At 43.2% G+C, this 24,334-nt stretch overlaps 2 protein-coding genes across 2 annotated transcripts in view; both read right to left on the reverse strand.

Moving 5' to 3' along the window:
• Nucleotides 1–312: 312 nt before the first annotated feature.
• LOC143277053 (THAP domain-containing protein 2-like) lies at nucleotides 313–2,920 on the reverse strand. Its single transcript, XM_076581786.1, has 3 exons — nucleotides 2,687–2,920; nucleotides 2,071–2,254; nucleotides 313–1,484 (listed from the first exon to the last, which is right to left on the reverse strand). Exons 1-3 carry the CDS (start codon nucleotides 2,752–2,754, stop codon nucleotides 1,062–1,064), a joined length of 675 nt encoding a protein of 224 aa, XP_076437901.1. The 5' UTR covers nucleotides 2,755–2,920; the 3' UTR covers nucleotides 313–1,061.
• Nucleotides 2,921–17,332: 14,412 nt separating this feature from the next.
• Nucleotides 17,333–24,334, reverse strand: part of LOC143276804 (transmembrane 9 superfamily member 1-like) — a 45,986-nt gene continuing 38,984 nt past the window's right edge. Inside the window, exons 12-15 of the mRNA XM_076581452.1 lie at nucleotides 23,656–23,766; nucleotides 20,211–20,373; nucleotides 18,438–18,629; nucleotides 17,333–17,553 (exon numbers count right to left, since the gene is read on the reverse strand). Of these exons, the coding sequence (XP_076437567.1) occupies nucleotides 17,352–17,553; nucleotides 18,438–18,629; nucleotides 20,211–20,373; nucleotides 23,656–23,766 (668 nt within the window). The 3' untranslated portion in view covers nucleotides 17,333–17,351. The remainder of the gene's footprint in view (nucleotides 17,554–18,437; nucleotides 18,630–20,210; nucleotides 20,374–23,655; nucleotides 23,767–24,334) is intronic.

Here is a 24,334-nt window from a genome sequence, read left to right on the forward strand (position 1 = left end):
TGTGTCCTGTTGTGCCTACCTGCCATTCCTGTTTTGCCTATTCAGACTCTCTAATACACACACACACACACACACATATACATACACACACAGAAACGCGCATGCGCACACTCACACACTGAAGACAGTGAAATTTATTATTTTGTTTTTTAAGACACATTCACACGCATGTGCAAACACACACACACACACACACGCTCACACACTCTCTAATGAAGACAAACATTTTTTGTTTTGTTTTTTGAGACACATGCATGTGCACGCACACACAAGCACGCACACGCACACACACAACTGAATGCATAGGCAAACTGGAAATAGACAAGCTGGATTTAGTGAAAGACACGTGCACGTGCGCGCACACACACACACACTCTCTAATATCACTGATTGTGAAAAGATGCTAAAATAAAGAACGAACACACACACACAACTAAGTGCATAGGCAAACTGGATTTAGTGAAAGACATGTATGCATGCGTGCGCACACACACACACGCACACACACACACGCACACACACAAATGAGTGCATAGGCAAACTGAATTTAGTGAAAGACACATGCACACACGCACTCACACACACACATGCACGCACACACACACACGCATGTACGCACACACATGCACACGCACGCATGCAAGCACACACATGCACGCACACTCACGCATGCACACACACACACGCACACACACACACAGTAAAGTCATTTAACTCACTGAGTCCTGTGCTGGAGCATTGGTCTGGTCAGGTTTCAAAATTCATCTTATTAAAACAGGTTTCCACATTCCTACCTGTGCATACACTGTAAAGAAAAGAACTAACTTTTACAATATTTCCGGATGTGTCCACACGTAGCTTGGAGTTAACTCACTCCGTACGATGGAACACTATAGCATTCCTCATGTAAAGTAGTGTTCCGGTTTCAACAATTAAAAAATTTGTCCATGTTTTCCTCATGGGGTAGTATAAAAATCGAAGCTACACCGGGCATTGCGAACGTGTCAAGGGGTCGAATGCAAAGTTTCTTCGTGAAGTTTCTGTGACTATACACCACTGACCTATTGAGTTGTCATTCTGTTCTTTAACAGTCTCTGGATCAGCTGTGAAGGCACCCCTGAAAAACTCTCCAACATTTCTGCGCAAGAGTCAGATATCAAACTTTTTTTTTTTTTCAGGTCTTTAACCATGTCAGTCAACGTTATTATCCGTGCTGTCAGGCGACTGTTCTTCCTCTGTTCAAGTTTCAGTTTCTTTCTGTATGACTGTGCCCTGTTTTCCACCTCCTCCAGCTTCCTTTTCAATTTACCTGGACTGGTTACACAATATGAATCTTCCACCTGATCTCGATGGGCGACACCACTTGTTCCAGGGGCCCCCGTTTCAGGTTGGGACGATGTAGATGAAGATGGAGATGAAGACATGGGCATCGACGACTCAGTTGTCAAGTTTCTTGGAGCTGGATTTTTCCGTGGTTTCACCTCCTGAAACAGAGTTGTGACCAGTTATGATTTCTATACAATGATATAGTGTCTACAAATTACTTTAAAACTTAAACATACCACTAGAACCACTAAAATGTTCCATCTTTAAACAGCTGTTTTTAGAGCTCGTCTGTGTTTATTGACATGTGTGTATCGTCAAAGCAGGATGATGATAATAAAATTTATTGCTTAGGATCCCCCAGTCAATTCCGTCCTCGCTCTTCCCTCCCTCCTCCCACCACCCACACAAACACAATTATGCATGCATACACATGAACACACACACACACATGCGCGCGTGCACACGCACACATGCACGGACAATCACACAGTGACACACACACACACACACAGAGGCGTTTTTATGGTCATTTACCAAAAGATGAATGCACATGTAAGATTGACTTAATTTCCTTAATACGTTTCATTTTGTAGGGGTTATAGGGGATTCTAGTTCCATTTTTAACATGATTTGTTGTAATTCATGCAGGTAAAAGAAAAGTGTGGCATTCTGAAAAATAAATAATATTTTAATATACAAACTACCCCATGCAGAAGAGATGTTGTAAATGAATTTTAACATTACCTTTTGCAAGTGAGCAGGAAAGTTAAAGATGGTGGGAACAGCTGTGTGCTTCAAGAGGCCAGACGGATTGTAGCACTGCTTTTCAAAGTGGTCACCACAGATCCTGGAGTAGTCGGTAGCTTGAAATCCCTCCCTCTTCAGGGCTGCAACCCATTGTCTTCTTCTCTCTTCGTCCTTCGGGAATCTGATTACAAAACACGAATAATTCAAGTTTATTTTGTCATTGGAGTGTTCATCATAACATTTTTACTTCCCTTATACTTAAGGTTATAATAAACACACACACACACACGCGCGCGCGCGCACACACACACACACACATGCACACACACACACACACTTGCACACACCGAATCATGCACCATACACACACATAGGCCTACATACAGACACGCACAAACTGACAGTCGTAAGACCTCCATAACCCAACACACACACACACCACCACCACCACCAGTTATACACACACACACACACACACACAATGACGCACACAAACACAGTCACCTGAGACAACCATACTTTTGCAAATTTCCCAGGATGTTTGGGGTCAAGTCAATCATCCTTTCTTTAGTTTTTTTTACTCATTAATATCAAGAAAATTATAGGTACGAACCTGTGAAAAGATTTCCCTTTCTTTTGTCTGTTGAAACAGCCCCAAGCTGCACAAAACGTTCCGGACATTGTTGTACTCTGTTGTCACTCTCTTACAAAAGACCGGTGTACGGGGAGGTGTCCAACATGGCGGAAAGTTCGCGCGGCTGTGGCGTCGCTCACGCAGCGCCTCGCGCGCTCTGTGTAAATACGATCTCAGTGCTATACTCAGACTAGAAATGAGTGTGTGGAGGAGGGGGGTAGAGGAGGTGCAAGGTATTGTGTGTGTGTGTGTGTGTGTGTGTTGGAGCTCATGTACGTTTATATGTATTTGACTGTGCTTTCATATCTGTGAAACTGCATGTCTGGTGCATTTCTGTTATGCATGTGTGGGTGTATGTGTGAATGTGTGTCTTCATGTTTTACGTTTATTCGCTTATTTATCACCATTGTTGTCTTATTTATTTATATTTTATTATTATCATTTTATTAGTATTACTAATATTATTACTACTACCTTTTTCTATTTATGATTATTATTTATTTATTTATTTATTTATGCAAGCTTATCTATTATTTATTCCCCCGTTTGTTTGTGTTTTTTTTTGTTGTTTTTTTTGTTTGTTTTTTCTCAAGGCCTGACTAAGCGCGTTGGGTTACGCTGCTGGTCAGGCATCTGCTTGGCTTGGCAGATGTGGTGTAGCGTATATGGTTTTGGCCGAACGCAGTGACGCCTCCTTGAGCTACTGAAACTGAAACTGAAACTCAGTGCTATACACTAGCTCATAGACACTAGAATTCCCTATTGAGATACTAGTGTCTTTGACTAGCTTGCCAACTTTGGTACCCCACATGACAAGCTAATTTGAATACGTATCGAAAATAGTGTAGCAGGCGATACACGTGGAAATTTTTGGAGCAAACTAGATCATGACAGCGGCTTTTTACTGCTGCTGAAGTGATTGAAATGCTTCAAACTGAAGGTTTCGACATCGACGAGGATGATGAAGACGTTGAATAAAGTATCTGCAGTGAAGAAAGCTACCAGCAAAAAGGTACTGTCAGTGACTCAGCTTCTGAGGGCTGTGAAGAGAGGGAGGGGGTGGGCATACACACAATGTTAGAAGACGGGTCAAGTACAGGGAGTTTCATTCAGTTACTTTGAGTTTTGTATTTTTTGTGATTTTTTTTTCCTATCCCTAACAAATGGGTTGTTGTCTGCAGAGGAAAGCAAGGGAGAAAACTATTTGTCCGGAGTGAGTTAAAACAGTACATTTTCTGCGTTTTTTAGCACATCAGTATTGCATGGAAGTCTGCCAAGGCTGTACACTCCACACGGTTGAATGGGTTAAGTTAGGGTTAAAAGGGCAGTATGCAGTTGTGATGGTAAATTTAAATTTTACACACACACACACACACACTGTGTGTGCACATCCATGTACTCATGCATGCATGTACACACACATGTATACACATGCACATCCATATACATATGCGCGCATGCACACACACACACACACAATCGGTGTATTCGTCCATATACACGTGTGCAAGTGCACACATATACACATGTGTGCACATGCACATGCACATCCATACACATGCCCACACACTCTGCACATTCATATATACATATGCGCACACACGCTCACACCCACAAACATAAGTGTACACTTCCATATGCACACACACACACACACAAACACACATGTACACATCCACATACACAGACAAACATGAAAATATCCATATACACATGCACATGTGCACACATACACACATTCAATATGGCTTCATATTCACTCCCCTAAACAAATCATGATGGACAACCACACACACACAAACACACACACACCTATTTAGAACACAGCACACCCAACTGAGCATTTAGAAAAATTTAATGTATTCCTCATGAGAATAAAACCACAGCAAAATGCAAATCACCAGTGCATACCCAGTAACACTTTATACAGTGAAGAACAACCCTCGCATGATATGTGTCCCCTCTCTCTCTGTCTCTCTCTCTCTCTCTCACACACACACACAATATATATATATATATATAGATTATATATATATATATACTCCTCACAAAAAGTTGAGCAACAAAATATTTAGGGTGCAGAGTGTCTTGTCCGCATGGAATCATTTCAACTTGGGATTTTAAAATACTTCCTAGTGAAATCCACAGTAACAGAAACTAATTTCAGTGTTCTGACAATTGAGATCAGCATTGGAAAAACACATAAGTTTTTAAAATATTTTTTTTCAACCAACATAACAAGTTTATGTGGACAGTTAAAAATCTTCATGGTGAATGGGTCTTTTTATATAAAAGATATATGGTTACTTTTTATCACACTTGCTTATATGCTGGAATAGCTTTCATTCAAACATCCTATGTTCAAGGAACATCACTGGATTCGCCACACTGTTCGATTTTTTAATTTCTTAATTTTTTTTTTTTTTTTTTTAATTATAATATCTATTCCATGTTGCAATCTAGTGATATAATTCAGTGGTCTTGTTTAATTCTCACCATCTCAAGTTTCGCAAAAAACCGGGAACTGGAGATTTCAGAAGCAGTCTGACTTGAGAGTGTGGCACTGCAATGATGTCATGAGCTAATAATAGCATTGTTGACCTCTCCACTATCAAAAGCAACCAATCAGATGCCTTTACTAAGTGCATAAAATTACAAGCTTTTCTATATATTTTTAAAATATTTTTTTAGCCCATCAGCCTACAATGAATTCATTTATATTACTGTGCAGACCTGCTAGTGCCTGAACCCCCTTTGTGTGTATACGCAAGCAGAAGATCAAATACGCACGTTAAAGATCCTGTAATCCATGTCAGCGTTTGGTGGGTCATGGAAACAAGAACATACCCAGCATGCACACCCCCGAAAACGGAGTATGGCTGCCTACATGGCAGGTTAAAAACGGTCATACACGTAAAAGCCCACTCGTGTGCATACGAGTGAACGCAGAAGAAGAAGAAAAAGCAACCAATCAGATGCCTTTACTAAGTGCATAAAATTACAAGCTTTTCTATATATTTTTAAAATATTTTTTTTTAGCCCATCAGCCTACAATGAATTCATTTATATTACTGTGCAGACCTGCTAGTGCCTGAACCCCCTTCGTGTGTATACGCAAGCAGAAGATCAAATACGCACGTTAAAGATCCTGTAATCCATGTCAACGTTCGGTGGGTTATGGAAACAAGAACATACCCAGCATGCACACCCCAGAAAGCAGAGTATGGCTGCCTACATGGCGGGTAAAAAAACGGTCATACACGTAAAAGCCCACTCACGCATATACGAGTGAACGTGGGAGTTGCAGCCTACGAACACAGAAGAAGAAGAAGAAGATTTATATTACTAATAAACACATCAATGGTTCCGTGTGGATTAATGACATGAGGACTGCAACAGACATACCTGGGTGTGTGTGACTGTGCACGGCAAACTCAGGACTCGGAGTGGTGTGGCAACAATGCCTCTGAAAGGGTGCAGACGACAGGGCAGCAACAAAAAGAGAAAAAAAAAAGACATCCCACTAATTAGCGGTCGCGATGTGTAGAAGTTAAGAACACTGGATAAACGACTGACGCAAGGGGTGTTAACTCGTGTTTTTTTTCTTTTTCTTTTCTTTTTAATTTTCCAAACTTATTTACCTTAGTTGGAATTTTCTTCTTCTTCTTCTTCTTCTTATTTTAGTGACTGTCTTCCTGATTCTTACAAACTGACCACCAGTGGTGAAAGAGATGGAGAGAAAACTGGCCCTTCACAGTGGCTGAACTTATTGTGAAGAGTATACATGTGGCCATTTGGAAAAAAAAGAAAGAAAAAAAAAGGCCCTCTCAATAGCTAAAATCAAATTTCACCTGGCAACACACAACATAAAATGCATCTCCCACCGAAAAAAAAAGAAAGGAAAAAATAAAGACTGACATTCTAACAGGAATTTTGAGATTCGGTTTGACATCAATGTGCAATGCAGACAAAAGCTGCTTTAAAAAAACAATTAAAAAAAAAAAAAAAAATCTACACCCCCTTCCCCCCAAATCTCATGAAGTATTACTGGCTTCAATTCCACCAAATTGTAGCACTACACGTTACCTTCAAGAATTTAGTCTTTAAGTACAACTGGCTTCAAATACATATATTCATTGTATTCAATGATACCCTCAACAGGTTTACTTCCAAAACTCTAAAGTACAGGTGATTTGATTTAATGCACAATTTGTACTATCAAAACCCTCAAGAGATAAGAGAATATATATATATACAAATATATCACACCCTTATAGGTTCAACTGGTTTTGTGCTATAACAAAGAGCTTTAACATTACCCTAAGTAAAACATTTCTTAAAGCAGACATTTTACTGAACTGCCAGTAAAACATAAGTGAAAAACAAAACGCATGAGCTAACTGAACTGGCAGTCATAAATAAAATGAACTCCATACAAAGGATGAACTGAAACACTTGATCTAACTGCAGCAAAAAACAAATACAAAAAAAAAGTTGAAAAAATAAGAAAATAAATAAAACAAAAACATGATCTGATAACTACAAATGAAACATTAAAACAAAAATGCATGTACTAACTGAACTGTGCGTAAAACAATAAAACATGACTGAACTGAACTGCAAATAAAACACTGATAAACTAAAGTACTTGTTCAACAGAGCTGCATGTAAAACATTAATAAAACACAATCATATGACCAAACTGATTTGCAAGTAAACCATTGATAAAACACAATCATAATTATGATCCAACTGTACTACAAGTAAAACATTAATTAAAACAGAAGCAACATGATATACATGAACTGCAACTAAAACTCTAACTTTGTCACAAATATTCACTGCCTTTTTTTTTTCAACTGTATAAACGATGTTATATAACTTTGAATGTTCAAGGGTTATATGTGAGCAATGGTGTCCATTATCTTGCTGTAATTAACATAGTCTGGACATGAGCATGATCAGTAATAATAATGATAGTATTTATATAGCGCTGAATCTTATGCAGAGACAAATCTAAGCGCTTTCACACCAGTCATTCACACTCAAGCGTTGGACTTTCAATCTGAGGGTCCCGGGTTCGAATCACAGTAACGGCGCCTGGTGAGGAAAGGGTGGAGATTTTTCCGATCTCCCAGGTCAACATATGTGCAGACCTGCTTAGTGCCTGAACCCCCTTCGTGTGTATACGGCACGCAGAAGATCAAATACACACGTTAAAGATCCTGTAACCCATGTCAGTGTTCGGTGGGTTATGGAACGAAAATACCCAGCATACATGAACCACGACAGTCATCAGCAAGTCAATGTTGGGTCGTGTAATGGAAAGAAGAAGAAGAAGGAGGCCCTGTTTTAAGTACGGCTCTATCTGACGGTTGCATCACCACAACATTATGTTTACAGTTGGGAGAGGGGCGCGGGGGCGGGGGGAGGGGATAAAAAATAAAATAAAATAAAATAACGATAAATAAAAAATAAACATGCTACTTACTGTGCGCTGACTACAGGCGTATACAGGGTGGAAAGGGGTGGCTGTACGTTCTAACTGTTGCTGATAAGCTAGCATTGTGAAAAGAGTGTGAAGCAAAATTCCAAGATCTCACCGAACTACAGGCGACATACCTCGGGCTTTCTAGCACCAACACAGTCACCAACAAAATCAAACCAGCTGCCTACAGCTGGGGTATTGGACACTGTTGCTTATACTGCTCTAGTCCAGCAAGCCACACAAGGCCATATCAGGAATGCCTAAATAAAGAACACAAAATATCAAACCACGTTAATCAATCTGCAAAGAATAGAAAGGAAAATTTTCCAGCACAGAACTTTTTCAAACCAAACAACATACTGAACAATGTTAATTAATCCATATAGAAAAGAAAGGGCAATTTCCAGCACAGAATTCCCAGAAGGTGGGGAATGCTATTTACACTGAAAAATCCCCGGCATCCAAAGGGGCAACAACAGCTGGCAGAAGAAGAAAACAAACACAACAAAGTGTACAGTCACAGCGTGTGAGCAAGAGGACATAAATCACTGTGCACACACACACACACACACACACACACACACATGGAATGTCAGCAATAACGAGATCACCATTAAAAGAGAGAAAAAGAAAAATGAAACCCATACACCCAAACATTTTTTGTACCAAACCCTGTCAGAGCCTCAAATCCAAATGGACCATAAGATATATATATATATATATATATATATATATATATATATATATATATATATATAACTGCAATGAAACAAAATTCTAAGCACCAGCTGTAAAATCCTATGCCCATCTCTTACTGAACATTCCACTTCATCCTCATCACATTACCGATGCGAAAGCAAGAAAAGCAAAAAGCACAGGAAAAAATCCAGAGATAGTATTTATTTAAACCAGTGTAAACCAAGCAAGCATAGCACCAACGATGGGAAATAAACAATAGCTCTACGGTGTTTTTTTTCCCCAAGCAAGCTGAATTCCCTGTTTGAAACAAAAACGTTTGCTGCAGTTCTGAATTAAAATACTTTTTTTTTTCCTTTTCTTTTACTAGCTTTCAATACAAATAACACACACACACACACACAATCTAACCCCTTCTAAAATGATTAATCAAAATTTTAAATGTTCAGCAGCTGGTTTGATATGAATTCTGACATTAATTTGGGTTCTTGAAATCAGAACGTTATCAGCGGACACATCCCCGAGCCCAACCTTCACCTGTGGAAAGAAACCCGAAACCCAACAAGATGACAGACCAGTCTGCATCCAAAAATGTCGTCATTTGTTTGTTTGTATTTCTCTTTTTAACGGATTTCTCTGTGTGAAATTCGGGTTGCTCTCCCCAGGGAGAGCACGTCGCTACACTAATGCGCCACCCATTGTTTTTGTATTTTTTCCTGCATGCAGTTTTATTTCTTTTTCCTATCGATGTTGATTTTTCTATAGAATTTTGCCAGGAACAACCGTGGGGTCTTTTACATGCGCTAAGTGCATGCTGCACATGGGACCTCGGTTTATCGTCTCATCCAAATGACTAGCGTCCAGACCACCACTCAAGGTCTAGTGGAGAGGGAGAAAATATCGGCGGCTGAGCCGTGATTCGAACCAGCGCGCTCAGATTCTCTCGCTTCCTAGGCAGACGCGTTACCTCTAGGCCATCACGCCATTTAGGTCTTCATCCCAGAGTTCACTACAAGAAAAAAAAGGTCTCCTTCTTATCTATTCATTCATTTATTTATTCACCTATTTATTTATTCATTCATCTATCTATACATTTATGTATTTATTACTTAACTATCTATCTCTCTATCAGGTTTATTTATTTATATTTATAAATCTTTGTTCCTTATTGCCTAGCCAATCACAAAGGTCAAAAAAAAAAAAAAGAAAAAAAAAAAGGATCTATACATTTATGTATTTATTACTTATTTCTCTGTCTCTCTATCGGTTTATTTATCTATAAATCTTTGTTCCTTATTGCCCAACCAATCACAAAGGTAAAAAAAAACAAAAAAAAAAAGGACTGAAAAACAGTTAATATCAATCCTGTAAAACCTAAACAACAACAACAACAGCAGCAAAAACCCCAAACTATACTTAGAAAAGAAAACTGAGCAGAAGTTCAGTCCCCATCACATGCATGACTCCAGGACACGCCTCTAAACGCTGACATTTGACCAAACGTGCTTACATGCAGCACACAAAATCATAAAAACATAAAAACAACTGGCATACAAAACCTACAAATTCACAGGTCCTACCAGACACACACACACACACACACAAAGGATACAAAATAGCAAGATCTCCTTGCAGAAGAAAGAGACAGACACAAACAGAACACTGAGATATCTTGATTCCTCCCAGCTAACTGTTCCCCGATACTTCCTTAACTCAGGTGGAAAGAGGTCATTTTCTGTCTTCGGCCCAACAACTTGGAATTCTCTGCCTACTGCTCTCTGACAAACAACTAATCTATCTACCTTTAAAGCAAATCTTAAAACTTATCTCTTTAAAAAATACTTGTCGTAACTCAAATAGTGCTGTTGTCCCAGGCCCATGGCAATGTGAGTGTGTGTGATGGGAGAGTGGAGAGAATGGGGGTGGGTAGATGGATGGTGGTGGTGTGATTCGAAAGGGAGAATGACCCAATTTTAACCCCTTTTACCTTTTCTATCCAAAATTTTATTTTACAATTTTTACAAAATCTATGGCATGCAAATTACAATGATGCTCCTTTTTACATGTATGTATTTTGAGTGAAAATTGCTGTTATCTCAGTCGTTTAATCATGTGTGTGTCTGTGTGTGTGTGTGTGTGTGTTTGTGTGAGTGTTAGAGTGTAACAGTTGTAGTATTGATGGTATGTTACTTTGTGAGTTTTATGCATTGTGTTTTTATAATATTAATGATTCTGTTTTATGTTACTACTACTTTTTATATGCTTTCTTGTTTCACTTTAGGTACTGGATTGTAAAGCACTTAGAGCTTGCTTATGCTCGTATTATAGTACTATATAAAAATAAAATATTATTATTATTATTAATGCTGACTTGGTAAGAAAAGAAATGAAAATATACTGCTGATATACTGCCCAAATAGATTCACCAATGTTTACAGCAGGATGTACTGTACTTTGGGTTGTAACCTTTAACACGGACTTTTCTGGGCCACAAAAATAAAAGAATACTATGGGACTGGTTAAAAACCTTTTACAATAATGGGTACTTTGTGTCATTATACAATGCTTTGAGTCAAAAACCTTAAACAATGGGTACTTCATGTCAAAAATATTTTCCAATAATGGGTCATGATAGTACTTTGTATCATTTAATGATAATGGGTACTTTGGGTAAAAAAATCTTTCACAGTAGGCAGTATTTTGTGGGAAAAATCTTTTCCAATAATGAGTAATTTGGGTCTTTCTTCCTTCTAAAAATGAGTTTCTCATGTCATAAACTTTTTTTTACAATCAGTACTCTGTGCTGTAAACCTTTTTGAAGGTACTTTGAAACATAAACCTTCTAGTTAAGTGCTTTGAATCATACTTATGAATCATACTTTCAGACACGTACACAAACCTTCTACAACGATGAGCAGTTTAGGTCACAAACCTTTCACAACACTGAGCACTTCAGGTTGTAAATCATTTAAATGAGTAGTTTAGGTCGTAAGCTGTTTACAATAATGATCACTTTCAGTCATAAACCTTTTACAAGAATGGATGTAAACCTTTTATAAGAGTACTTCAGGTCATTAACCTTTTACAATAAAAGTACTTTAGGGTTATAAACCTTTCACAAAGAAGGGTACTTTCTGTCATAAACCTTCTACAATGAGTACTTTAGGTTATAAACCTTTCAAATGAATGAGAACTTTAGGCTGTAAACCTTTTACAAGAAAGAGCACTTTCGGTTGTAAACCTTTCACAGTTAATGAGTCGTTAACATTTTACAAGAAAAACTTTTTCACGTCCTAAATCTTGCCATGATAAGGAGTGTGTCAACCCTTAGTATACATACTTTGGAGTAGTCATTGTGACACTGGGACAATTTCCTTTTAATGCTTCAAAGGTTTGGCAAACAAAATGCGATTCATAAATAAATGCTGGTGAATATTTTTTTATTGTTCTTGTTGTAAACTGTGTTTTCCACTTCTTCCGCTCTGCTAATCATCACAGTCAAGAAGAGAAATGTTAATCCACCTCTCAGCAACATCAGCAGACTTTCTCACCAACGATGTACATCGCTCGTGTAAATGGATTTCATGTTTCAGTTTCAGTTTCAGTTTCCCAACGAGGCGTCACTGCATTCGGACAAATCCATATATATACACTACACCACATCTTCTAGGCAGATGCCTGACCAGCAGCATAACCCAACACACCAAGTCAGGTCTTGAGTGCATGCCTACCCTATATATTCGCGCACTTTTCAAAGTGGACTTCTTCCACAGATTTTTTTTGCCAGAGTACAACCCTTTCATCGCCACGGATTTCTTTTCCAGTGCGCCAGTGCACACGGGACGTCAGTTTATCATCTGATGTGAATGACGAGATCATCCGTTTGATTTTTCCACTCAAACTCTGGAGAAAGGGCGAGAGTGGGACTGGAATCCAGACCCTGACGGACACTGAACCGGCAGACAAGCGTCTTAACCACTCCGCCACCTTGCTCCTGTGGGTGGAGTTCATCACCACGACGACGATGGAGCAACCAACTCTGACCTCTTTTTACAAGAGCAGAGGATCAGGGCTGGTTTGCACGAGCGATCTTCAATGCACTATCTTTTGCTCAGCGTTGACAATTTTCTTAATGTCTATGCTAATTGCACAGACTTTGGAACACTCTTAACGCCAAGCAAATTAGCCCTGCTTAACCCATTTAACCCCAGGGAGTTTGCAGCCTCTGTAGGCTTCCATGCCATTTTGGTGCAAAAAAAAAGCAGAAAAATTCACTCTTTTTTTTTCCCCCATCACCTCCAACAAATCGCATGTAGACATATCCCGCATTCCTACAGAAATTAGCTCCTGTTCTCCGCAGTTAATGCACATGTAGACATATCCCGCATTCCTACAGAAATTAGCTCCTGTTCTCCGCAGTTAATGCACATGTAGACATATCCCGCATTCCTACAGAAATCAGCTCCTGTTCTCCGCAGTTAATGCACATGTAGACATATCCCGCATTCCTACAGAAATCAGCTCCTGTTCTCCGTAGTTAATGCACATGTAGACATATCGCGCATTCCTACAGAAATCAGCTCCTGTTCTCTGCAGTTAATGCACATGTAGACATATCCCGCATTCCTACAGAAATTAGCTCCTGTTCTCTGCAGTTAATGCACATGTAGACATATCCCGCATTCCTACAGAAATCAGCTCCTGTTCTCTGCAGTTAATGCACATGTAGACATATCCCGCATTCCTACAGAAATCAGCTCCTGTTCTCCGCAGTTAATGCACATGTAGACATATCCCGCATTCCTACAGAAATCAGCTCCTGTTCTCCGCAGTTAATGCACATGTAGACATATCCCGCATTCCTACAGAAATCAGCTCCTGTTCTCCGTAGTTAATGCACATGTAGACATATCGCGCATTCCTACAGAAATCAGCTCCTGTTCTCCGCAGTTAATGCACATGTAGACATATCCCGCATTCCTACAGAAATTAGCTCCTGTTCTCCGCAGTTAATGCACACGTAGACATATCCCGCATTCCTACAGAAATTAGCTCCTGTTCTCCGCAGTTAATGCACATGTAGACATATCCCGCATTCCTACAGAAATCAGCTCCTGTTCTCCGCAGTTAATGCACATGTAGACATATCCCGCATTCCTACAGAAATCAGCCCCTGTTCTCCGCAGTTAATGCACATGTAGACATATCCCGCATTCCTACAGAAATCAGCTTCTGTTCTCCGCAGTTAATGCACATGCAGACATATCCCGCATTCCTACAGAAATCAGCTCCTGTTCTCCGCAGTTAATGCACATGTAGACATATCCCGCATTCCTACAGAAATCAGCTCCTGTTCTCCGCAGTTAATGCACATGTAGACATATCCCGCATTCCTACAGAAATTAGCTCCTGTTCTCCGCAGTTAATGCACATGTAGACATATCCCGCATTCCTACAGAAATTAGCTCCTGTTCTCCGCAGTTAATGCACATGTAGACATATCCCGCATTCCTACAGAAATCAGCTCCTGTTCTCCGCAGTTAATGCACATGCAGGAACGGTGAAAACTCTTTTCATGAGACGAATTTCAACGCCAGAGGAACGCTCGGATGCAGGGCACAATGAGTTAAGACTGCTCATACAACACAGCCAGGAATTCAAAAACTTTCTCTCTCTCTTGAAAGCCCCATTAAAAAAAAAATCAATAAAAAAAAAAAAAAAAAAAAAAAAATCAGTGATATCTCCATGAAGAAACTTCTCCAGATAAATAGAAGATAAAATTAAAAACAAAATCCATCTCTTATCAACAACAGAAAAACAACAACAAAAAAGTACATCACATAAGTCCCGGGTTTTAATCATGCAATCATAACCCCACTCCACCTCCCCCCCCCAACCCACCCCACCCCCCTCCGACCCCTCTCAAAAAAAAAACCAAACAAAAAAACCCTCAAAAACCCTCATATCAAAGTAAACTAATCCCCAACAAAAATCAAAAAACCATCTGACAGTCATGACAGCGCACTCACATATCTCACAGAACGGCACTGAGAGACAGAAAGCAGCATGCACTTCCCCAGATAAATCAGGTTAAAAAAAAATTCATTTTTGAATTTACCTAAGATATAACTGACTGAAACAACAACAACAACGATAACAACAAAAAAAGCACAAAAAATGCACAAAAACAAAAACTAAATCAAAACCCACCCACCCCTAAAAATCAAACTCGGAGCAAGCACGCCCAAACCATCTTCAAGTTCAATATGCAACTGACAAAAAACAAACAAGAGAGGCAAGGCCTTCAAGACTCACTTGTGATACACTTAAAAAAAAAATCCAAGCTTTTTATATATTGAGTATATTTCAAAATGTTATGATGAGAAAGATTAGTTTAAAGCAAATTAAGTCCCCTAGTATTAATTACAGAGTAATTTCCCTTTTTTACTTCTGCACCAAAACGTTTGCAAAATAAATAAAACTTCCATGCTTAGCAAAAGAAGTTCCTGTTTGAACAAAAAATGAAAATAATGACTGCTCTTGTTGTTGGATCAGAATATCAGATCAAAGTGCCAAGTTTAGAGAATACAAAAAATATAAATATAACAGTAAATGTAGTTTGCATATAATTAGGCTTCATTTTTTTTTTTTTTTTTGCGCCCATCCCAGAGGTGTAATATTGTTTTAAAGATGACTGGAAAGAACTGATTTTTTCCTATTTTTATGCCTAATTTGGTGTCAACTGACAAAGTATTTGCAGAGAAAATGTCAATGTTAAAGTTTACCACGGACACACAGACACACCAGTTAAAACATAGACTCACTTTGTTTACACAAGTGAGTCAAAAAACCAACTCAAAAACCGATGACAAAATGACAGAACAAATAAGCAACCAATCCCACTCTCTGCAAGCAGATCCTTCCGACAGACTCCCCAGTGCTGGCACTGAGGCAGACAAACCTCTGTGTGGTGCTGATGATGTACAGGGGACTCGGAATGAGCAGTGTGTAAGTAACGCCACTGAAACCACGCAGGTGGTTTGGGGGGGCAGCGAAATAACGACAAAAAAAACCACAAAAAAACCACCAACAAATTCCAATCCTTCCAACAGATTCGACCCAACACAAACATGTAACTGACCACCCCACTCCACATCAACCCCACACCCCCCTCCCCTCCCCTCACACCACACCACTCCATAACTTTTAGAAATGTTCTCCAGAATCCTTCAGGTCTGTCACGAGTTCCTTGTCAAAAGCCTGCACCCCCCCACCCCTCCACCTCCCTAAACCCTTTAAAAGAAAACAAAAAACACCATCACCACTCCACTCCCTATCAACCTGTCCACTTCCTACCAACCCTATCAACCCATCCACTCCCTATCAACCACTCCACTCCCTATCAACCACCCACTCCCTATCAACCACTCCACTCCCTATCAACCCATCCACTCCCTATCAACCCATCCACTCCCTATCAACCCATCCACTCCCTATCAACCCACTCCACTCCCTATCAACCCACTCAACTCCCTATCAACCCACACACCCCCTTCCCTCTTGCCACCCACCCCCACACCACACCTTAACCTGCAGAGGAACTGTTCATCAGATTCCACCAGGTCAGTCTGTCGTGTGTCAAAAGCCTGGGTCTCTGTATGCCCCCTTATCCCTTTTATATAAAAAAAAAAAAAAAAAAAAAACCACTACCACCACACTCCCTATCAAGCAACCTCCCACTTCCCTTCCCAATCCCCCCCACACCACACCCTGACCTCCCCCTGAAGAACTGTTCACCACATACCTCCAGGTCTGTCACGGGTTGTGCATCAAAAGCCTGCAACCCCCTTAACCCTACAAAAAAACCCAACAAAAAAACAAAAAACACCACAACCACCACCCCACTCCCTGTCAACCCCACCCACCCTCCCCCTCCCCACCACCCTGACCTCCAGAGGAACTGATCACAAGAGATTCCTCCAGGTCTATCATGGGTCGTATGTCAAAAGCCCGCAGCCCCCCTAAACCCTTAAAAAAAAAAAAAAAAAAAAAAAAAAGACAACAAAAAAAAACAAGAACAAAAACCCACCATCATCACCCCACTCCCTGTCAACCCCACCCACCCCCTTCCCCTCTTCCCACCCCCACACAACACACCCTAACCTCCAGAAGAACTGTTCACCAGAGATTCTTCCAGGTCTAGCATGGGACATTGTGTCAAAAGCCTGCAGCTCCCCTAAACCTCCCCCCCCCAAAAAAAAAAAAAACCCACCATCTTCACCACCACACTCCCTATCAAACCCAACCCCTACTTTCCCAAACCCCACACAACACCCCCCTCCCTCCTCTCCTCTCCTCCTCCCCTCCACACACCAACACCCTCAACTCTCCACCCACCCACCCACAATGTGGGGAAGAGTCAGGCAGGCAAACAGCAAACAGCCAGCAGCGGTGTCAGCATCAGTCCATCTTGAGGTTGAGGTAGATGTAGCGGACGAAGGCCAGGGAGGCAAAGAAGGACACGGACCCCAGCAGGAGGAAGAAGACGTAGCAGGCCAGCAGCATGAACCCAAAGAACTCCACGCTCTGCAGAACCCCGGACATGGACGACCGGTGGACGTAGTAGAACACGGCGTACAGCATCACAAACACCCCCGTCGACCTGCACGCCGGCAACAACGATGCTGTGTGAACATGTCTACAACAGCAAAGCTGCAAGTCAGTAAAATCGGCGTTTTGTTACCAATACCACAACATGGCAGGCCTAACAATACAACTGCAACACTTGCACGTCAGTAAAAACGATACTTTCTGAACAAGACGACGGGCGCAATAGCCGAGTGGTTAATGCGTTGGACTTTCAATCTGAGGGTCCCGGGTTCGAATCATGGTGACGGCGCCTGGTGGGTAAAGGGTGGAGATTTTTACGATCTCCCAGGTCAACATATGTGCAGACCTGCTAGTGCCTGAACCCCCTTCGTGTGTAAACGCAGAAGATCAAATGCGCATGTTAAAGATCCTATAATCCATGTCAGCGTTCGGTGGGTTATGGAAGCAAGAACATACCCAACATGCACACCCCCGAAAGCGGAGTATGGCTGCCTACATGGCGGGGTAAAAACGGTCATGCACGTAAAAGCCCACTCGTATACATGCGAGTGAACGTAAGAGTTGCAGCCCACGAACGCAGAAGAAGAAGAAAAGAAGATGAACAAGACAACACTCCACATCAGGGCGACAGTTCTCAGGCTGTTACATCGTCATCCCCACAGAAAAACTAACCCATCACAAATGAGCCCTGAGGCATAGTTTGAGGCCAGCCCAGACTGACACCAGGGTGACAGTTTTCAGGTTGTTAACCCTTTCACTTCCCGAACTGTCTGTGAATTGTACAAAATAATCACCAACCTCTAAAAAAAAAGGGAGGCAAGCGTAAGCAAATGAGTGGCTGGACAGCTGATTATGCAGTTACCCCCTAAACTGCAGACATATCCGTGGCTTCAACCAACCCCCACCCCCCTCCCCCGCAGAGAAAAAAAGACTCACCCGGCACTGAAAAGCGAGCGCCACCACCAGCGGTAGTCCTCTGAGGACAGCTGGAAGAAGGTCAAGGCCACGGAGACGGAGGCGGTGACGCTGAGCAGGATGACGTAGACGATGAAGAGGATGCCGAACAGGGTGTAGTGGTCGCGGCCCCACAGCGTGGAGAAGATGTAGTACAGTTCCACCGAGATGGCACTGAAACCACCAGGACGAGGACAGTGTGAGTACAGCTGCACTGATACGGTGTTGAGACCATGAGGACACTGTGAGTGCATCTACACTGATAGGGTGCTGAAACCATGACCAAAGTATATCTGCACGGATTGTGTGCTGAAACTAGGGCAGTAGTGTATCTGCACTGATATGGGGCTGAAACCATGACGACAGTGTGAGTACAGTTCCACCAACACAGTACTGAAACCATGACAACAGTGTCAGTACAGTTCCACCGACAGGGTGCTGAAACCATGAGACAGTGTGAGTGCATCTGCACTGATAGGGCACTGAAACCACTACAAAAGTATATCTGCACGGATAGTGTGCTGAAACTAGGGCAGTAGTGTGAGTACATCTGCACTAATATGGGGCTGAAACCATGACGACAGTGAGTACAGTTCCACCAACACAGTACTGAAACCATGACAACAGTGTCAGTACAGTTCCACCGACAGGGTGCTGAAACCATGAGACAGTGTGAGTGCATCTGCACCGATAGGGTGCTGAAACCATGAGGACAGTGTGAGTGCATCTGCACCGATAGGGTGCTGAAACCATGACCATCCGCGCCAACAGTGCACTGAAACCAGGATAGCATTGTGAGTACATCTGCACTGATATGGTGCTGAAACCATGATGACAGCATGAGTACATATGCACTGATATGGCGCAAAAACCATGATGGCAGTGTGGGTGCATATAAGGGTGCTGAAACCATGACGGCAGTGTGGGTACATCTGCACTGATCGGGCGTTGGAATCATCACCATGACAACATTGTGAGTACAGCTGCACTGATATGGTGCTGAAACCATGACAACAATGTGAATACATCTGCAACCAATAAGGTACTGAAACCATTACAACATTGTGAGTACAGATGCACTGATATGGCACTGAAACTATGTGAACATATTGAGTGTATCTGAACAGATATGCTGCTGAAACCAGGACAACAAAGTGAGTACATCTGCACTGATGTAGCGCTGAAACCATGACATTTTGATGTTTTAATAATAATAATAAACACTTAATCAGCGCTTTTTCTCAAACAGAGCTCAAAGCGCTTTACATGTACGAGCACCCCTTCACTATAAATGACAAAATAATAATATAGATCAGCTGAAACACACTTTAAAACAGACATCATGACACAACGACGTCCAACTCCCTTGCTCACGCACACTCACACTTTCTTTCAGGCAGAGCGCCCTGAGCTCTTTCTTAGCAGAGAAAAGGGCGGCAAACAGACGTACATATTATTATCATAAACAACAACAACAACAACCAAACAACGCCCACCGCCCTCCCTCCCCACCCATCTGCCCCCGCCCCGCCCCACTGATCCCTGCACCACCCTCCCTCCCCACCCCCCCTGCCCCCGCCACGTAGCCACTGATCCCTGTAACGTCATCATCATCATCATTATCATCATCGTTATCATCATTATCACCCATCTGCTTGTACATGTGTCCTGCCACATAGCCACTGATCCCTGCACCACCCTCCCTCCCCACCCCCCCCCCCACCCCCCGCCCCACCCCACTCTTGACACTCCTACCTGAAGGGCAGGAAGCCTCCCACAACGCAGTGGGCCAGCACACCGCGGTACCACGGCACGCTGGGGATCTCGCGCGCCACGTTCTTGGTGCGACACGGGGCGTTGAACCCTCCGGCCCAGTTCTTGCCCAGCACCCCGCCCAGGACCGTCAGGGGGTAGCCGACTGCAAGGGTCATGGTGATTGGGGTGGGGTGGGTGGGGTTTGTGAGTGTGTGTGAGAATGAGAGAGAGAGAGAGAGAGAACGTAAGAACACAAGAACTTTATTGTGGAGTGATGCAAGGTGCTGTGCCCAGGACACGAAGAGAGTTTGAACTATATATATATATATATATATATATATATATATATATATATATATATATATATATATATATATATATATCTGTGTGCTCTGTACGTGTAAGCTTTTGTTTGTGTGTGGGTATGTGTGTGCATGTGCCCATGTGTATATATGTGTACAGTGAATGGGTGTCAAAGAAATTGCTAGCACACATGTCTACTTCAAAAAACAGTCTGACAACATCCACATGGGGGAAAAGGCAGAACAGAACACACACACACACACACACACTCACAAACACACTCTCTCACACACACACACACAAACACACTCACACACACACACAAAATACACCTGCCCATCCACCCACTCCCAAACACACATTCACACACACACAAACAACAAACAACACTCAAAAATGCATGTCTGAACACACAAACTTTCTACCCCCCCCCCCCCCCTCAACAACCCACCCCATCCACACACACACACTGACCCAATCACACATACAAACCCTCACCGCCCCCCCCCCCCCCTTCCCCCCAGCCACCACCCCCGCCCCCCCAAACACACAAACACACTTAGCCACCCCACACACACCCTCCACTACCACACGCACATAAACACTTACCCACTCCACACTATCCACCCCACACATTCACACTAACACCCCACACACACCCTCCACTACCACACACACACTCACACCAACTCACCCTACACACACCCTCCACTACCACACACACACTCACACCAACTCACGCTACAAATACCCTCCACTACCACACACACACTCACCCTACACACACCCTCCACTACCACACACACACTCACACTAACTCACCCCACAAACACCCTCCACTACCACACACACGCTCACACTAACTCACCCCACAAATACCCTCCACTACCACACACACACTCACACTAACTCACCCCACAAACACCCTTCACTACCACACACATTCTCACACTAACTCACCCCACAAACACCCTCCACTACCACACACAAACTCACACCAGCTCACCCTACACACACCCTCCACTACCACACACACACTCACACTAACTCACCCTACACACACCCTCCACTACCACACACACACTCACACTAACTCACCCCACACACACCCTCCACTACCACACACACACTCACACCAGCTCACCCCACACACACCCTCCACTACCACACACACACTCACACTAACTCACCCTACACACACCCTCCACTACCACACACACACTCACACTAACTCACCCCACACACACCCTCCACTACCACACACACACTCACACTAACTCACCCCACACACACCCTCCACTACCACACACACACTAACACTAACTCACCCTACACACACCCTTCACTACCACACACACACACTCACACAAACTCACCCTACACACACCCTCCACTACCACACACACACTCACACTAACTCACCCCACAAACACCCTCCACTACCACACACACACTCACACTAACTCACCCCGCAAATACCCTCCACTACCACACACACACTCACACTAACTCACCCCACACACACCCTCCACTACCACACACACACTCACACTAACTCACCCCACACACACCCTCCACTACCACACACACACTCACACTAACTCACCCCACAAACACCCTTCACTACCACACACACGCTCACACTAACTCACCCCACAAATACCCTCCACTACCACACACACACTCACACTAACTCACCCCACACACACCCTTCACTACCACACACACACTCACACTAACTCACCCCACAAACACCCTTCACTACCACACACATTCTCACACTAACTCACCCCACACACACTAACTCACCCCACAAACACCCTTCACTACCACACACACACACACACACTAACTCACCCCACAAACACCCTCCACTACCACACACACACTCACACTAACTCACCCCACAAACACCCTCCACTACCACACACACACTCACACTAACTCACCCCACAAACACCCTCCACTACCACACACACACTCACACTAACTCACCCCACAAACACCCTCCACTACCACACACACACACACACTAACTCACCCTACACACACCCTCCACTACCACACACACACTCACACTAACTCACCCCACAAACACCCTCCACTACCACACACACACTCACACTAACTCACCCCACACACATCCTCCACTACCACACAAACACTCACACTAACTCACCCCACAAACACCCTCCACTACCACACACACACTCACACTAACTCACCCCACACACACCCTCCACTACCACACACACACTCACATAACTCACCCTACACTACCACACACACACTAACTCACCCCAAAAACACCCTTCACTACCACACACACTCACACTAACTCACCCCACACACACCCTCCACTACCACACACACACTCACACTAACTCACCCCACACACACCCTCCACTACCACACAAACACACTAACTCACCCTACAAATACCCTCCACTACCACACACACACTCACACCAACTCACCCTACACACACCCTCCACTACCACACACACACTCACACTAACTCACCCTACAAACACCCTCCACTACCACACACACACTCACACTAACTCACCCCACACACATCCTCCACTACCACACACACACTCACACTAACTCACCCCACAAACACCCTCCACTACCACACACACACTCACACTAACTCACCCCACACACACCCTCCACTACCACACAAACACTCACACTAACTCACCCCACACACACCCTCCACTACCACACAAACACACTAACTCACCCTACAAATACCCTCCACTACCACACACACACTCACACCAACTCACCCTACACACACCCTCCACTACCACACAAACACTCACACTAACTCACCCCACACACACCCTCCACTACCACACACACACTCACACTAACTCACCCCACACACACCCTCCACTACCACACACACACTCACACTAACTCACCCCACACACACCCTCCACTACCACACACACAAACACACACTTACCCACCCCACAAACACCCTCAAACCACCACCACCACCCCCCCCCCCACACACACACACCCTCCATCACCTCACCCCCACACAAAAGCACTTACCCACCACACAGACAACCTCCACCCCCACACACTCTCCACCCCCCCCCCCCCCCACCCCCACACACAGACTCACTGAACAGCCAGAGCGCTATGAGCAGGACAATGGTGGTCCAGGGGAGAGCCAGCGTGGCGCCGTACGCCCAGGCCACCGAATTTACCGTCGCCCACACCAGAAAGAAAGGACCTGTCATACACACACACACACACACATCACCAATGCACCATCCTCATTGTGTTTGAAATCCTCCTCCTCATCATCATCATTCTCATTGTTACCGTCATCACCATAATCACTGGTACCCCCCCAGGCCACAGAATTCACTATCACTCACACCAGGAAGAATGTACCTGTCACACACACACACATCACCAATGCACCATCATCATCATCATTGTTACCGTCATCATCATAATTATTGGTACCCCCCCAGGCCACAGAATTCACTGTCGCTCACACCAGAAAGAAAGGACCTGTCACACACACACACACACACACACACATCACCAATACACCATCCTCATTGTGTTTGAATCATCCTCATCATCATCATTCTCATTGCTACCGTCATCATCATTATCACTGGTAACCCCCCGGCCACACAATTCACTGTCACCCATACGAGGAAGAATATACCTGTCATACACACACACACACACACACACACATCACCAATGCACCATCATCATCACCACCGTTACCGTCATCATCATAATCATTGGTACCCCCCCAGGCCACAGAATTCACTATCGCT

The sequence above is a fragment of the Babylonia areolata genome, chromosome 33 (assembly GCF_041734735.1).
Source record: "Babylonia areolata isolate BAREFJ2019XMU chromosome 33, ASM4173473v1, whole genome shotgun sequence".
NCBI lineage: Eukaryota > Metazoa > Mollusca > Gastropoda > Neogastropoda > Buccinidae > Babylonia > Babylonia areolata.

Coding starts and splice junctions, on each gene's coding strand:
- LOC143277053 (XM_076581786.1), bottom strand. CDS start 2,754: ATGTCCGGAACGTTTTGTGCAGCTTGGGGCTGTTTCAACAGACAAAAG. Junction 2,255..2,686: donor AAAGGGAAATCTTTTCACAG/GTTCGTACCTAT, acceptor TTTTGTAATCAG/ATTCCCGAAGGACGAAGAGA. Junction 1,485..2,070: donor TTCCTGCTCACTTGCAAAAG/GTAATGTTAAAA, acceptor ACTCTGTTTCAG/GAGGTGAAACCACGGAAAAA.